The sequence below is a fragment of the Leptinotarsa decemlineata genome, unplaced genomic scaffold, assembly GCF_025532065.1.
Source record: "Leptinotarsa decemlineata unplaced genomic scaffold, Ldec_3_MD MMD2_tig00078346_RagTag_RagTag, whole genome shotgun sequence".
Lineage (NCBI taxonomy): Eukaryota > Metazoa > Arthropoda > Insecta > Coleoptera > Chrysomelidae > Leptinotarsa > Leptinotarsa decemlineata.
In genome coordinates, this window is record NW_027412724.1 from 4,876,131 (window position 1) to 4,891,002 (window position 14,872).

General features: G+C 34.7%; 1 protein-coding gene across 4 annotated transcripts in view; it reads right to left on the bottom strand.

Annotated features, from left to right (window-relative positions):
- Positions 1-857: 857 nt before the first annotated feature.
- LOC111511845 (uncharacterized) overlaps positions 858-14,872 on the bottom strand; it is a 34,657-nt gene continuing 20,642 nt past the window's right edge. Inside the window, exons 1-3 of one of the 4 annotated variants that reach the window (XM_074185754.1) lie at positions 14,694-14,823; positions 6,820-7,057; positions 858-1,078 (exon numbers count right to left, since the gene is read on the bottom strand). In XM_074185754.1, the coding sequence (XP_074041855.1) occupies positions 1,020-1,078; positions 6,820-7,033 (273 nt within the window). In that variant the 5' untranslated portion in view covers positions 7,034-7,057; positions 14,694-14,823 and the 3' untranslated portion in view covers positions 858-1,019. Of the gene's footprint in view, positions 1,079-1,685; positions 4,460-6,819; positions 7,058-14,219; positions 14,361-14,693; positions 14,824-14,872 lie in introns of those variants that run through there. The other 3 variants (XM_023167866.2, XR_012468166.1, XM_074185755.1) reach the window with 3 other exon arrangements.

Here is a 14,872-nt window from a genome sequence, read left to right on the forward strand (position 1 = left end):
TGACAAGCCTTGATGAACCCCTCAGTTTCCGACTTCAGCCCACTCGACCTGAGAAAAGCGAACGTCAGGCGCTTTGATAAGGCAAGTTCTCCATGCATTGGCTGGGGTCTTATTCAAGATATAAGATATACATATATGTTCGGAAGTCATCTGATCCTACTCGGATGACTTCTTACTGTGCAGGTACAATGTTGTCGTTCCATAAATACCGTTCTTGATTACCTGAGTTTGGTACCTGTATGTTTTGGTACCTCAATTCTTCTTCTTCTTGATATGACCTCATCTCCCCGTAAAGGTTTTGAAATGTTAATCGAAGGTTTTCACGGACAGGAATATGTTGAAATTATTCTTCGGGTTTATTCCATGTGGTGTATTGTCATCCCCGATGGAAATGAATTTCGCAACGTTTCGACAAAATCACATTTGTCATGATCTGGCCATTATTGTTAAGTGTTCGGAAGTAGGGTCAGATGACTTCCGAACATCTTCTGTTTCCTGCTTTCTGTTTCCTGCTTTCGGCAAACAAATGTTGCCCATCTTCACACAATTTTGATTTGACTTGATTTCAAACTTAATTCATAATTCTATGAAATATTGCTAGACCATTGTTTTATGTATGTTAATGTGATTCATATTTGATACATGTTAGCTGAAACATACATATTGTATCGATTCATATTATTGATTTATACTTTGCCATAATCATTGTAACTAGTATTGAAGTTATTATTTTACTTATTTAGTTTCAAAACATACCACTTTCTTGTGAAAACATTCACCAATGAGTTTGGGAATCAATTTTCTCAAGCTAATCCTTAAGAGCTGAGCATAAAATACATAAAAATAACTAGAAAAAGTCATGGTGATATCATATATTTATAACATATTAAAAATAAACAGAAATAATTGATTGAATAGAGAACATTTCTCGGAGTATTCTACAATCAAACATAACGAATCACTTTTAGAAACAATATTCCACTGTCAAAAAGAATAATTCAGTTGCAATTGTGAATTAGTTACGATTCTCTGGGATCTATGCTCTCAGTTGTGGTAGAGGTAGTGGTAGTAGTAGCAGCTAAAAAGAAAACATTATTAATTTATGTATAGCCGACAAATTTGTAATCTGGATGATAACTTGGAAATCAAAGGCTGTTTTGCTGGAGTTTTTTCCCAACACCAAACCGGTATTTTAACACGTCGACACGTGTTTCGATCTCCAAGTGATCATCTTCATGAGGAAGATCAAACTTCCTCATTGAAAAAAACAATCTGTTTTTTCTGTTAACTAGCTGTTGAAGATGATCACTTGGTGTTCGAAACACGTGTCGAGGTGTTGAAATAACGGTTTGGTGTTGGGGAAAAAACTCCAGTAATATTAATACTACACCACACGATCCAAACAGTGCATCACAAGTAAATACTGTTTTGATAACTTTCATCTGATATTTTGAGTTTGCAAAGTAACAAATCATACTCAGGTCGAATCCAGGTTGCGCTATGGTGTATGTTTGTGGGGCAACTCTGCAAAGAGTAAAAATGTACTTATTCAAAAAAAATCTATCCTACGCTGTTTGTTCAATGTTCCTTGACAGCATTCATGCAGAAACATTTTCGCTACACACGAAATTTCAACTCTGGTTGGATTATATATTTATGAGTTGTCAGTTTATGTTTTTACTAACCGGAATGGCTTCAATCTCAATAGCGATATTCATAATAAAAACACTCGGCAGAAGCAAATGATACACGTTAGATCGGCTAAGTATAAGATAACTCAAAGTGCACCAAAACGTGAAGGGACCAAAATTTACAACTGTTTACCAAATAAATTGAAGTCAATATGCAGCCTTTCGTTGCTTGAAAAAAAAAATGAAATCATTTCTGTTACAGTCTATTTCAAAAGAGTGTAGAGTAATAAAATCTCATTAAGTATTCAAAAGCGCTACAGGGTGATCCGTCAATAAATTCTGTCACTTCCCTAGTCCGCATTGCAAAATTATGTCGTTTCATAAAGAGCAGGTAGGTATCACCCTGTTTTAAGGGATTTGTCCATTGTTATCGACGGATAAATACTGAGCCAGAGGCGCGCTAGTGGGATAATTGCCAAAAGAATATGCATTCATAAAAATTATATTAAAGGAAATAAAAATTTAATACAGCAGAACAGTGTTATTAAAAAAATATAAAATGTAACAATAAAATATATACGAACCGAAATCGGGAAATACTCACAAACACACACGAACGAACTTTACGTATTGAAACACTTGTGGGGACTTTAAATCAATTTATTCACAAAAACGACAAGAACTTTACTGGATACGTTATTACAATTTGACACTTGAACAATACTAAAACTGTGAACTTCCCTTAACGTTTAACAACACTCTATTTATACCCTAATTGAATGTTCTAGAGATTACTAGGTACAATTTTCGAGAACCTTCCGAGAAAATAATTATTCAGACTACCCTTAATTCTAAACCCTAACCTAAGCAAAAGTGTCACTGTCACTGATACACTGGTCTCTGTCCAGATTGCTTATCCCGCTACAGTATATTTACAATTCAATTAAATTATTCTACATCAGTATAGTCTTCATCCGAAGAACTGTCATCATCCCCTGGTGTTATAATTATAGGGTCAACCACCTGATCGACCAAGTTGTCCAGTTCCCACATTTTATCTTCCTCTTTTAAAACATGCTGGATTGCTTTTTGCCAGTTTTCTGATGTGATTTCCATAATGGCTTGATCAAACAATACCTTGACATCTTTCATTTTAAATGTGGTATTGTGCCTTGCAACATATCCTTTAACTTGTGCCCATATAAGTTCTATAGGATTTAATTCGCAATGATATGGCGGTAGGCGCAGCACAGTTACTTTATACTTTTCTGCTACATCTTCTACGGCATATTTCATGAAGCGAGATTTATGTTGTTTTACTATGGCTAGTAGTTCCTTCTTTACTGAATTCGTCTCAAACTGAATACCTTTTTTTGACAGCCAGTTAATAATTTCTTGCTTTCTCCAAGCTGAAGTTGGTACCTTCTCTAAGCGCCTTGAATGGTAGCTTGCATTATCCATAACCACGACCGAATCAGCTGAAAGAAATTTTAACATTTCCCCGAAGTAGTCTTCGAAGACATCCGAATTCATGTCCTCATGATAATCTCCCGTCCGGCACGACTCAAAGCTTAACAAACCTTCTTTTAAAAATCCGTCTTCGCTTCCAATGTGAGCAATTATAAGCCTCTTCCCTTTTCCCGAAGGCACTTTAATACCCGTCGAAAGGCCTTCTATGAAAGCTTGGCGAGAACTTGTTATATTTTTATCTTGCCACATTTTTTTGACTATATAACCTTCGTTTATCCACGTCTCATCAAGATAAAAAATTTTCTTTTGCTCTCTGCGGTACTGCTTTATAGTTGTCAAATATTTTCGTCTCCAGCAAACAATTTCATCACTTTCCAGTAATAGTGCCTTTCGATTGTGCTTTTCCCAGGCAAAATTCATACTTTTTAAAGTTTTCATAAAAGTTTTCTGGATATCAAAGGAATATCGTTATCTTGGCTTATCTCGATAAATATTTTTTCAAGAGTGGGTATTTCCTTTTTAAAATAAAACGAATGAACTTTTCTTCGAATGTCACATTTGGTGTCTTCATCTAAGATTTTTATTGGTCTTCCTGATTTTCTCTTGCATGGACTTACCTGGCCTGATATCTTTCTTTCTCGCAATAATTTAAAAATCGTGGACTGTCCAATTCCAGTCATTCGGGCACATCGCTCAACACTTTCTTGCACAGACAAACTAGGGTGATCGTGTTTTATGCAATCAGATACATTTAAAATTATAACTTTTTCGCAAACAGATAGCGGAGAATTTTTTACACTTCTTTTCTTTGGAGTAAATGTCCCCATTTTATAACTTTTTCACTATTTCTATATCACAATATCACTGTACGTTTAATTGGTGTAGTAACAATTACTATTATAACTCGAATGTTTAAGACACCATTACAATATATTTAAACCCTTTTTCTTAATTACCTGGGTTTAATAGGTATTGCATGATTGGTGGGCAGGGTCAAAAAGGGATTATTTTAATGACATGGCACCTCGGAACTAAGTGTTAACCCTTTTTTGAGAAATCATGCTCAAGTATATGAACCCAAATTGCATATTAAATAAGTTTACAAGAACCACTAAAATTAATCTTAATCTTTTTTAAAGAAATTTTACTTACCTAAATACATGTAGGTACTTAGTTTTAGACCAAATTACTTCCCAAAAATGGCCTTTTATTATTATCTATGTCTGTAATTTTTAATTTACTTTAATTATTAAGTTCAATAATCCTAAGATTTGCCTACGCCCATGGACGACAACGAAATTCAGGCAAATTTTATGACACTTCATGATTTATTACTCTACACTCTTTTGAAATAGACTATAGAAAGATGTTTCTATACTCTTGACGAGTTTTTAAATAATCTGAAGAGACAAATATCAACCCAATCAATACAAGAAAATATTCAATGAATTTTTGAGTAGTGAACCCTATTATAGTTTGACTAAGTTCCATAACCTGCGTGTTTTATGTGTGTATTTGTTTCAACCATTGTTTGTTGTTTTCATTCAGTGTTTTGTATACTTTGGTTTAGTGTACACTATATTTTGTTTATATTTTTATATTCATAGGACATTTATGTTTTTTATTTTATACTTACTTACTAGCTTTGTCAACAAGATATTTTCTTCGGACAATAAAGTCTTATTATAGTTTAGCCTAACACCACTGATAAAATCTGTGTTAGGTTGAAAGACGCCATCTATGGGACCGACAGAGAAGTCAATCCTCGAATATCAAAGAAACACGAGGCTACCCGATGCGCTCATTTGCAAGCTTCGACATCGACCGTCAACGAGATTCGTTGTCTTGTCTTCCACTGCAAGGCAGCTAGTGCTAGTAGGCGTTGCATAAATACGTTTCATTTTGGCTCTAATTTTCCACTAGTTGCTTTGTATTGAAATCTACAGTGGAAGGCAGGGAGCATGTCATCGACCTAACTTACTCAGGCTTGTCCTTTAAGGACAGTTGAGCCCAGTCACACATTTGTGGTTCAGCCTAGCACCAGTGATGAGACCTATGGCGGGTCGGATAAGTTTTTTGGGACAGTGCAGTGACTTATACCAAAAATTATTTGGATAAACATCCATGAATCCAGTAGTGATAGGAAAGAAAGGTTCTTGGTTTTATATTTCTCCATATGAAATATATATGATGAAAATTTTCTGAAGGAAGAAAGAAAGCAATTTAGTTTCAAATAAACTCTTTACAAAGATCATGCATAGAAGTTACTTTCAGATACAAACTTAAAGCGTTCTTATAACTGATGTCTGATTCAATTCCATAACGAATGTTTAGAGTACAAGCTGAATAGAAAACAGTGATTTTCGCATAAAGTAGTTGTGGAAGTAGTTGTTTCAGGAGGGCTTTCTCGTCGAGTTCATTTCTGAAAGTAATTCTATGCATAATCTACACACTTTCGTGGAGTTCATTTCGAACTCAATTGAGAAGTATCTCACATTTTTGGTGGATAAATAGACAGCCAAAACCTTCCTCCTAAAAATATATCCCTTTCCGTTTTGAATGATAGATTATTTACTCATATTGAATATACTTTTATCCATATCAGAATGTTTGATGGATATCAGAGATAGGTATTGACAATTACCCTACTGAGTTACATGCCGAAGGGACAATTTGAAAACAAAAACTGCCCTGTCCTAACATTTATCAAAACATTTTTCGTTCACGATTTTATAGAATCATCTCATTACTTTTGAAAACGTTATATGCGTAGTTCAATATGGTTGTTTTGCACTGTGATTTTTTTCCATATTTTTCTTTTAGAATCGAGCAATCACATGAAAAAATATAGGTATTTTCACATTTATATCCATGGTAACTTTGGAAAAATGAATCATTATGAATTGAGAATCGAACTTTTGCCAACGGTAATTCTCTTAAAAGATCATGATATATGTTTTGCAGAAAATATCATTATTATTTTGAATGAATGTTTTGTGAAATAATTCAGGAGGTTATAATTTTTTTGGCAAGATAATTTCAATATGAATGAATTGTAAACGATATAAACCCATCCAAATTGATCATAGTGAAGCATTCACCAAGAGGACCAAGATAATGCAAATTGGAACTCTAACAACTTCGAAGTGTAGAAATATGATCAAGACGAGAAGTTTCGTAGCTAGGAGTAGGTGAATATAGGACTGATGCTGGCAAGAGTGACGGGAAGATATAAGGACTGAAACTAGACATGTAGATTGCTTGCACTCAATGGTAGTTGAACCAATGATAACATTTTCTCCCATGGATTGATTCGAGAGCTACTGCTATCAACACGACACCCTGCCACACTTGACCGTCGGGCCCCAGCCACAATACGGCATGAACCCTCGACTTTACCTATCCCCGCTGACAGCTTGCCCAGCCTTATTCCATGCTTGTGGAGAGATTTCGGCCACTCATGCCAGTCTATAACTACTATAACTACATGTTATATTGGTCAAGCTGCTTAGTTCTGTTTTGTTTTTGTTATAAAATATAAATATTCAAGAATATATTTATATCTGTTGATGAAGAAACTGATTCACTCAACTGTCAGTTTCTTACTGCTATTGGTTAATGAAACTTCTACTTAAAAAGCTTTCCATGATTTGGGAAACTTCGAAATGATAACAAATATTTGTAACTGAGTTTTATAAAAATCATTCCATTATTTTACCTGTAGGAAAAGACTGTCTTCTTCCGTAACATCCAGGATTGTCTGCTTTTTCCAATGAACGCCTTCTGTTCATTCTTCTGTGGCCCATTTGAGAGGATCTTTCATAATTTCCACCACTCAATCCCAAACCTATGTTCAAACCCATTGCTGTTCCCATTTCAGACATCTGACTTTGTTGGTCCTGTCCCATTCCTCCCATACCCATTCCCATCATTTGGGGAAAACTGTAAATGGGACACTGAAAAAAAAATCTAAGCATGAATTCAATATTTCTAGGGACCTTATGTTGTTGAATGGTAATGTTCTCTCTCAGCACTTCAAGTTACAAGTATTGAAACATTTTTTAAAATCCTGAATTTGAATTTTGGACATGGATTCGAAGATATGTGATGGAATTGGCCGATAATTGAAGAAACAGTAACTTATTCAAATAACACTTTATTGTAAGATTGACAGTGTACAATTTACAAAACTGCAACACCTGTTTAGCTGTACAATAGCTTCCTCGAGCGTTTCGATACTTTTTATTCTGGTATGAGGTCCCAAGTACTAGTTATCGCTCCTCCATTTAAAAGTTCTATTTGTTAAGATTGAAATGAGAAAAAACCAAAAGCGGTTTCACCTGTTTCAATTGTGGTATTTTAGGATATATAGCCAAAACTTTTAGGGCATACAGCCCTAAAATGTCCGTCACTTAAATATCAGGTTCAAGAGATATGATGATTAATTTCATCCTACAAATTTGGAGGTTATCAACATAAGCTGATTAACAGAAAAACAAAATTTAAACAGATAAGGGTTCAGTGTATAATAATTTTTTAGCTTTTAGTATATTGTCTCATCTCATCTCATCATCATTATTATCTTTCTTTCAATAAAATTCATCTTTCTTTTTTCAGTGAAATCGTTGAACATAAACATAAATAATGTTTATTTCCCGACAATTTGTTGCAAATTAACTCCTCAATACATAAACCTTCCAAAAACTTTACTCGACTCAGGGCTAGGTATGCTTGTTCTTCTCCAAATAATTTCGAGCCTAAATACACAACTGCATGGTTTACAGTACTGCCTTGCATTTTGTGGACAGTAGAAGCCTATGACAAAATTAAGGGTAACATATTTCTTTTAATCGTCTTATATTTGAACTTTGCTGAAAACTGTAAGGCCTTAGGGTGGATAAAATGTACGCTGTTTTTTCCAAAGTTGATCTGAACTGATAGTCTAATCAACAAGTTCAAAACATGAAAAATAGAGATGAAGGTCCTAAAAATATAAGCGATAGCTCATTCGATTCGGAATCACCTCCAGAGAAATGTTTTTGAAGGATTTTGGTGCAGGTAAAAAATTGCAATTGTTATTAACAAAATAAGATTTAAAAAATAGTATTCAGTAGCAGGAATTTTTTTGTCCATTATTCAATTGTTTATTCGTTTAACAATTTGTTACGAACAAATATTGACCAACGTTATATTTTTTTTCTGAAACAGAAAAAAATTATAAAAACAGCTATATATAAAAAAGTGCCATAAAAATTATTGACTGATTGATATCAGAAAGTATTATAATGAATGAAAAAATATATAACGTTGGTCAATATTTGTTTATAACAAATTGTTAAACTAATAAACAATTAAAAAATGAATAATTTTTTTGCCAAACTGTTTAAAAGTGTAAATTATGATTTTTGACAGCAAAATTATTTCTTAACTAATTATTTAAACAATCAAAATATGAAAAAATTGATTTTAAACAATTAAAAATTAAAATAAGGAAAAATTTTTTTCAATCATAATTATCTCTAGACAACAAAATAGCAAAAAAAAATTTTCAAAAACATTGAATTTCTCTATTTTCTCAAAACAATTTAATAAACAAATTACGTAGAAAATTCGTATCCTACGCTGATAACTGCCATTGTTTAATGTGAAAACAGACATAGCTGAATGTGAATTGAAAAAAAAAATCATCACCAATTTTTAGATATTTCATTTTGCAATAGTTATAAAAAATCATAATTAACAAACTAATAAATTTTTCTGAACTTTTTCGCAGGATCAATTGAAGTATATATATCAAAAGGGCTCCACGAAGTTTCAAATTTATAGGCCAATTATTTATACCTTTTATTCAATTATTTATGCCAACGGAGATTGGAAAAAATTTGTTAGTTAACAATTGAATAACTTTTTGAAAAATGGTGATAAAACTTTTTTTCTACGGGACTCGATTCATTCAAGTGTTAAGGAGATACTAGATTTTTTTCAAATTTTTAAAATGACATTTTATGTTATAAAATAATTATTTCTTTTGATAAACTCTCTTTAGCGGCAGCGCGCGCATGCCGTAACAGCCGCGCGGAACTCTATTTTCAACGTCAAATTAAAATTATAAATAATGGAGATAGAGTTTCGGGAGTCGAAACTTTTTTATAGGAAATTTCCTCTTCTTTAACGAGCTTTTTTCAAAATTGCTTAAATATTAATATTTTTGAGTTATTAACGAAAAACTAAATACTATTTTTTTAAATCTTATTTTGTTAATAACAATTGCAATTTTTACCTGCACCAAAATCCTTCAAAAAAAATTTTCTAAAGGTGATTTCGAATCAAATGAGCTATCGCTCATATTTTTAGGACCTTTATCTCTATTTTTCATGTTTTTGAACTTGTTGATTAGTCTATGACGGTACATCTGTTTCGTACATTTGAGTTCGACGAAACTGAGGCCAAACAATTTCTGCAATGTAGCCGATAGAGCCGTTTACTAATCATTTTAACACGTTAATTTTTCAAAGTGTACTACTATTCTACCAGTCAAGCCCTGTCATCTGATACCCATAATGAGGTAGTTGTGAAATAATCCGCCATTTTGTAACTGCGGCCATCTTGTATTCACAATTATACAGAATTCATTAAATTGTATTGTCATCAAAACTGAATGTGTGTACCGAATATCAGAAAATCTATCAACAGGAAGGGGGTTCTATCTTTAATTACCAAATTTGATCCAAACAAACAAAGCAGGCTGAATAAAAAACGCCATTTACCAATCCTTCTGATACGTCAATATTTCAAAGATTACTACTGTTCTACTAATCAAGTCATGTCATTGGATACCCATTTTGTTACTGCGGCCATCTTGGATTTACAACTATACAGAATCTATTAAATTGTATTGTAATAAAAACTAAATGTGTTTGAAAAGCCATGTGTGATGAAGTTTTTCGTTTTTTTAACAGGAGGGTAAAACGAACACTAATCGTGTTCCAGAAACTTCAAAACTCACATTACTTGATATTATTTGAAAACTTCTGGAAAAATTGTATCATTCGTGAATCTGTGTCATCAGATGCTGGTCCTGTCGTTTCAGTGAGACAAGTCAAGATCGTCACCTTACTGACTGCAACGTTTAAAAGTGACACTTACAAAAAAAGAAGCTGACAGGATGACAGGAACACAAGTCGAAGATGGTCGATAGTCATCTTCATTTTTATCAGGTTGGAAACTTTTCCCTCACCCTTTTAACTGTCTTTCGTCAGGAGGACGAGTGGTTCATGACGTAGGGTGTTTTGGTGGTGGCATAAAGGTCAATGACATCTATGTCGTTCTGGCCTTGTGTAACCCTTTCTGACTGGGGTATTTGATGTTCACTTTAACAGACAACTGTTCAATTTAACAGACGTCGTGGGGCCTTCACTCAACCGAGCGACGGGGCCTTCTGAATCGAGTGGGGTCGTCTATAGTGTAATCTACAGCTTCCCTGACTAGTGGGTTATCATGAGTTTCCGCTGACTCGAAAACTCTCTGATTCCTCGACTGAATGAACTGCCGTATAGTTAACAGCTTCAAATCTCTGCGGATGGCTTCATTCCGCATGAACCATGGAGCATTCACCAGCATCCTGAGAAGTTTATTTTGCAACCTTTCCAAAGTGGAGAGGTTTGACAGAGCGGTTTGTCCCCAAGCGCCTGGAGCATACATAATGACAGGCTTGCACATGTGTATAATAAAATCTTATTTCTAAGACTGAGCTTAGAGTTTCGATTGATCAGAGGATAGAGTTTGGCTTTCCTCATTTGTACTCTGTTCTTAATATAGTCAATGTGATTTACCCAGGTGAGTCGGCGGTCTACCCAAAGACCTAGGTATTTGACTCGCGTTTGCCATCCGATCTCCCTGCCTGAAATCGTGACTCTTGTATCTGGAGAAACGTTACGCCCCCCAAATCTATGGCCTGAGTTTTTCCTGGGTTCACCCGAAACTTCCATTCCAGGTATCATCGTTCGAGGTCGTCCAATGCACGTTGCATGTAAACGACCACCAACCCCTGACCCATGGAAGAAGCGAGGAGAGCCGTAACATCGGCGTATAGGGAAACCTTCACGTGATCGATCCTCGGAAGATCGCTCACGTAAAGGCTGTACAGTAGAGGAGACAGCATAGCTCCTTGAGGCACTCCAGCTTGGATATCCCTGACAGGAGGCAGGGTTCCTTCAACTCGGACCTGAAATGTTCTGCCCTTCAGAAAGGACCTAATCCACCGAATCAGGCCCCAAGGCAGGTCGAAATTGAGCATTTTATGTAATAAGCCTTCGGGCCATAATCGGTCGAAGGCTTTTGAAGATGGACTGTCTTCCTATTATTTAGCTCTGAGATGGAGTTTTCGACCAGTCTCAAGGCCAGTAGCTCGGTGGAGTGTGCCCTCCTGAAACCGAATTGTTCATCAGGCAGAACATTTCGGTCTTCAACTTTTTCGGTTAGCCTTGGCAGCACAACACGTTCAGCCAGCTTAGCCGTTGAGCAAAGCAGACTAATTGGACGATGATTCTGGTGAAAAAGCGGGTTCTGATCCTGTTTCGGAATCATGACAACTACAGCATGCTTCCATCTTCGGGGGAAGTATCTGAGGGCGATTGAGCTATTTATTATGTCCAATAGGTATCTGATAAAGTTCTCCGGGAGCTGCTTCAGCAACCTATTGTTGATTGAATCAATTCCCGGAGCCTTCTTGGGTTTGGAGGCCCTAATGTACCCCCTCAGTTCTTCCTCCGCACCTGGATGGATCACGTCGTCATTATTTTCCATAAGGATTCGCTGAACTTGTTGTTCCAGCCGGATATAAAAAAAAATTTAAAAACGAATGCTTCTCCTGGTGACATTATTCTATTTTTAGGTTAGTTACTAGTGACATTTCAGAAAAAAGCGGTTGGTATTTGCCGTCGCCAACTATTTCAAATTCGTAATACACCACCAAAAACCAATTTATGATCTGAAGAATGAAGGTAAAAAACATTTGAATTACTTCAGGAATATGGACTGAATCAGTCGTACCAACCATATCATTAACCTTAAAAACGTAAAATACAGTGATATGTAACCAAAAAGCAGCTCCGTACATTTTTTAACATTTTTATAAGAAAAATGTTGATTATTGAAGTGAAAAGTGTTAAAGAAGGAGGAATAAGGTGTAAAGGTGACCTAGTGAATAAATGCTTGTGTTTTTAAATAGTTTATTTAGTGAAAAAGAAGGCTGAAAAGTTGCCCTTTTCTGAACTTTGAAGGGCCCTAACTTTTTAAATAAGGGAGAGCGCCGCTTTTTTCTTTCGGATTCGTAATCTACGCATCAAAATACGTAAGTACAGTCAAAATTTTTTTCAAAATCGCCGGGTGTCCACATAACGAAAATTTACCCAATATTCAAATGCATCCGAATCTCATGCACTGGTATCTCTTTTTCGCATTGTTTGTTCACCATCGCTATTGGAATCACTACACTGGAAAAAGTCTGGGTTGTAATCACATTCGTAATTACTATTAGTGCTTGTCCAAGGATGCCACATTTCAAACAGATAACAAAAATTTCAAGTAATTATAACTGCACATTATAACTTAACACGACAGCGATAACCATATTCCGGATTTCCTCGATTTCTATTCGTCATCGTAACATGACTCTTCAGCCAATCATAAAACTCGGTTGGTAAAAATTATCCAATACGAACCGCCAAGTCTACAGTCCACGTGGACTGCCGGTTCATTTCTATGTATTGGTTTTTTGGCCTTTGAGAGTGCACAATATCGTTCACTTCGACTATACCTCACATAGCTAGCATGTGCATATGCAGGCTAGGATATTATGTTGATTTAGGACTAAATAACCTGTTTTGTAATACAATCATCACTACGATGTGGACGATCTGAGAGAAGAATATGAACTCTCAAGAACAATGTCTCGTGATCATCTTGAGACATGGATGAGCATACAGGGCCATTAAAATTTAGTGGAACATCAGTAGAAAAGCTGTGAGTTACCGTTGGTGAAAGCCACCATTGAGCAAAACCCGCTCTATAAGTAGAAATGGTGGAAGTCATTTGCGAGGTAAAGTTACTATGTAGGTGGAAAAGGTAAACGTTACCTTTACTAAACGTCACCATTGAGCAAAAGTTGTTCTATGACTAGAGAAGATGAAAGTCACTTTCGAACAGAATTTGATCTGTAAGTAAAAATGGAGGAAGTCACCAATGAGCAAAACTGGCTACATAAGTAAAAAAGTTGAAAGTGAAAAGGTCAAGGTCACCAATGAGCAAAAGTTGCTACTTGAGTAGAAAAGGTGAACGTTAACTTTTCTACTCACTTATTAAGTTTTGGATATATTTCGTTGGTATCAGGTCAGAATAGGTCTGGAGAAAGTACAACATTCTGAAGGGCGAAAGAAAACCAAACATCTTGAGATCGAAGAAATTCTCAATAAAAAGCATGACAGAAACTAGGCACTGGACTTTGCTTGATTAGAAATTGAATTACAAAGCATTGGATTATCATTAAAATGAAAATAGTTGCCATATAGTTCGGATTCATTTTGTTGGAAATGAATTGAATTGAACAGTAGGTATGACTGATTGAAGTGTTTTTCATACCTATGTCCAGTTGAGTTATTTGAATATTGTAGTATTATCTTTCGACTTCTCCATCACATTATGTAAAAAAAGAATAAATTCATGAAATAAAGGAAAGAAATCAAGATATTAAAAATATCTTTATAAAAAAGATCTGTAAATCATGCACAGATGTTTCTGTTTTGAATAAACCTCAATTTTTCATAAAATGTACTTCATGCGATTGAGATATTTTTTTTTCGAAACAAGTATATTTAATGAGTGGCAGTTATACTGTCAAGTATAATGTTGAGTTGTATGTTCACTAGTTCCAGTGGCATGATCTATGAAATGTCATATAGAGTAGAAGAGAGAAAGAAAAATAAATCGACATACCTAACTATCCGAAGAAACACTTGAAGTTCCATTTTTGAAAACAATTTGATCTGTTATTCAATAATAAGATAACTGATAATTATCACTACATATAGTTAGTATGGTTGCTCAAACTTTTATACTTACTAAAGCTGCAGATATCAGAATAGAAATCAGGAAAATCTTCATGACTTCAAATGCAACACCAGAACAAATGATATTTTTAATGATTCTTCTTTTGTGGTGTTTTTATATGCGTTTCAATTCTTTCTAAATATAGGAAGTTAGTGATTAAAAAGTCGAGTTCCGTGCAAATTCCCCGAATAGATACTTGTTATTTCGATTGTGTTTTCAGTGATACGGATAATCATTCATAATATATGAGATGCTATCAATATTTGGGTAGCTCAAAAGTTGAGAGTTGAGATAAACAGAAGAGATGAGACAAGCACAAATAAAATGATCTGAGTGTGAAATCGTATCAGTTAAAAAATGCCACTATTGGAAAGAAAAACATAATTTACATACCTTAAGTATCAGACTCAGTTGATATATTAAAATGTACCTATGTCTATTATGACAAACTAAAAATATAATAATGATACGACTTGAGCAACTTACCGTAAATACAATAATTCTGCGGGCGAAGTTTGGAGAGAATTGTTCTGCAACGTTTTACCCACTAAGACCATCCTAACTTACTTTCAATTTATTTCATAATAATGTTTATTTGTTATATACAACGTAACGATAGAAACGAATAATACATACACGCATAAGTGGAACCATGCACCATATTC